At 40.4% G+C, this 3120-nt stretch overlaps 1 protein-coding gene across 1 annotated transcript; it reads left to right on the forward strand.

The window, feature by feature from the left end:
• The first annotated feature begins 143 nt into the window (after positions 1–143).
• LOC135208331 (trichohyalin-like) lies at positions 144–2817 on the forward strand. Its single transcript, XM_064240435.1, has 2 exons — positions 144–2501; positions 2563–2817. Exons 1-2 carry the CDS (start codon positions 144–146, stop codon positions 2815–2817), a joined length of 2613 nt encoding a protein of 870 aa, XP_064096505.1.
• Positions 2818–3120: the final 303 nt, after the last annotated feature.

Consider the following 3120-nt stretch of genomic DNA (forward strand, 5'->3'; position numbering starts at 1 on the left):
ATTGTTTGAATCTCAGTGGAAGATTCAACGAATAAGCTTAGCTCAAGGCTCTTCTAATGTATGCTATAAATATGGCCTCATTGTACAACCTATTGTTTACTTTTGTTGGACTAGTTGCTAGCTGGAAGCCAGCTACTAGAATTATGGAGGAAGCAGTTTCCTATTATACTATTATACCAGAATCGGATTTCGACCTTGATATCCTCATAACGAAGATACCGAAACGAAAACCGATTTTGAAGTTTGACTGGACAACAGGAGTGACCGTAGCTGCTGCTGCTGGTTGCGGTATTGCTGCTTCTGTTGCTATTTTTGCTTATAACAAATACAAAAATCTCAAGAAACAGGCGAAACGGACGGAACAAGAATTAGAAAAAGAGAAGGAAAATGCTGTTGCAGAAAACAGGAAATTACGGACTTTGCTGGACGAGAGACAAAATGCAATCGAAGAGGCTGAAAGAAGGATGGACAAACTTGTAGCTCAAAATGAAGAGGAGATCCTCAAAAGGGACGAACTGATAGAAGAATTGAAACTCGAAAATGAAGAAGTCAACGACCAGCTTGTCGAATTTATTCTTCGGGAGTATGAGATTGAAATTCTACTTGAAGAGGAGCGGGAGAGAGGGACCAAAAAGGACTGTCAAATTGAAGAATTATTAGATGCCGAAGGAATTCTGAAACGGGAACACCAGGAACTGAATGATAAGCTAGAAGAATTGAAACTCGAAAAGGAAGAAGTCAACGACCAGCTTGTCGAATTTATTCTTCGGGAGTATGAGATGGAAATTCTACTTGAAGAGGAGCGGGAGAGAGGGACTGAAAAAGACTTTCAAATTGAAGAATTATTAAATGCCGAAGGAATTCTGAAACGGGAACACCAGGAACTGAATGACAAGCTAGAAGAATTGAAATTCGAAAAGGAAGTAATCAACGACCAGCTTGTCGAAGTTCTTCTTCGGGAGAATGAGATGGAAATTTTGCTTGAAGAGGAGCGGGAGAGAGGGACTGAAAAAGACTTTCAAATTGAAGAATTATTAAATGCCGAAGGAATTCTGAAACGCGAACAACAGGAACTAATCGAAAAGCTAGAGAAAGCTCTCCTTCACGGGAAGGAGATGGAGACTTTACTTGCAGAGGAACAAGAGAGAGGTGCCGAAAAAGAATGTCAAATTGAAGTATTATTGAATGCAGAAGGAATTTTGAAACGGACACAACAGGAACTAATCGACAAGCTAGAGAAAGCTCTCCTTCATGGGAAGGAGATGGAGACTTTATTTGAAGAGGAACAAGAGAGAGGTGCCGAAAAGGAATGCCAAATTGAAGTATTATTAAATGCAGAAGGAATTTTGAAACGGGAACAACAGGAACTAAGCGACAAGCTAGAGAAAGCTCTCCTTCATGCGAAGGAGATAGAGACTTTACTCGCAGAGGAACAAAAGAGAGGTGCCGAAAAGGAATGTCAAATTGAAGTATTATTAAATGCAGAAGGAATTTTGAAACAGACACAACAGGAACTAAGTGACAAGCTAGAGAAAGCTCTCCTTCACGGGAAGGAGATGGAGACTTTACTTGCAGAGGAACAAAAGAGAGGTGCCGAAAAGGAATGTCATATTGAAGACTTATTAGAAATAGAACGAAATCTGCGATTGCAACAGCAAGAACTAAAGAAAATAAATGCAAAGCAGAGGGAGCAATTGTTGGAGGAATGGAAGGAGGTTGCTCTCCAACACGAGAAGGAGATAGAAAGTTTGTTGAACGGAGCAAAAGAAAAGCAAAGAAACATGAACATCTTGAAGGAACAGTTGCAGAACAAGGATAATCAAATAAAAAAATCATTACTCCGAATTGAGAAACTGAAAGGTGAAATTCAAATGTTGGAACAAAAATTGGCAAGCACCCGGAAAGAAGGTGAGATGAGATATCTTGAGATGGTGCAAAGAGAAAAAGAACAAATCGAAATTAGCTTATCCTGGCAGCTGAAGTTTGAGGAAAGCAACAACGAAGTGGAGATCTTGAGACAATGTGAAAAAGACCTCCGAGAAAAAGTGAAGGAGTGCGAGAGAGAACTGGAAAATGCAGCCATTCAAGCAAAGGCGTTGGAAAATAAGGTCAGCCTTTTGGAAGATAAGTTAAAGGAAAACTATATACTTTTGAAGGATAAAGAGGAAGAGAAGAGGGAAAAAGACAGCGAAATAAAGAGGCTGCTAGAGCAGGACAGAGAGCAGCGAAGACTACAAGAAGAAACCTTGAGGAATGAAGATAGATATATGTTGATGACACTTCTACATGGAATTGCTGAGCGGAATTTCCATCTCGAGCACATTGCAAATGAGCATGGAAACGAAAATGAGAGAGACGAGGAAATGTTTGATCACATGCTTAAAAGAAAAGAACAGCAGTTCTGCATGGCCCAACAGGAGAAGAACTATTACTTGAAAGAATGGGGTGACTTAACCCAGGTGTTGGAAGATTTAATATGTGAAAATGAAAGAGTGCTGGAAGTGAGGAATACAATTTCTGATAAGACTCTGAAATGATAATACTTGATGAAATCGCCCCAAGGGATGTTTGAATAAAAACGTAGAAGTTAAAACTTTTGAGGATGAGGACGAATTTGATGATACATCTGGTGGAGAATCTCAAGAGCAAACTAATGATGGCCCACTGGATGAGATGGATGATGATTCAGATGAAGAATTTGGAGATGATGAGGGAGATAATTATTCTCGTGATGAATCTGACAACAGTTTTGGTGAAGAATCAGAAGATGAATGGGATAAAGATTCTTTTGAGGAGCTTGAGAATGAAGGAACCTAATGAGATTGAAATGGAGACTGCACAGAAAAAAATCAGAAGGCAATTTCCAAGGATAAAGAGCTAGGATGGTGGTCCCCCAGGATAAAAAAAAAAGCTGGGGAGACAAATCCTCAGAAAAGAAACCTGGGGAGATAAACTCCAAGGAAAAAAAAAAGTTTGGAAGGCGAGCATAAAAAGTGCTGCCTGCCAGTGTCCCTGGCAAGTGAACCAGTTAGGAATCTCCATCTGCTGGCGGTGATCTTCCTATCACTACCCTCTCCAATCCCCCCCATCCCCCCCAACTCTTCAATGCTTGCATCCCCC

This window comes from Macrobrachium nipponense, chromosome 35 (assembly GCF_015104395.2).
Source record: "Macrobrachium nipponense isolate FS-2020 chromosome 35, ASM1510439v2, whole genome shotgun sequence".
In the NCBI taxonomy this organism is placed as follows: Eukaryota; Metazoa; Arthropoda; class Malacostraca; order Decapoda; family Palaemonidae; genus Macrobrachium; species Macrobrachium nipponense.

Coding starts and splice junctions, on each gene's coding strand:
- LOC135208331 (XM_064240435.1), top strand. CDS start 144: ATGGAGGAAGCAGTTTCCTATTATACTATTATACCAGAATCGGATTTC. Junction 2,502..2,562: donor AAAATGAAAGAGTGCTGGAA/GTGAGGAATACA, acceptor AATCGCCCCAAG/GGATGTTTGAATAAAAACGT.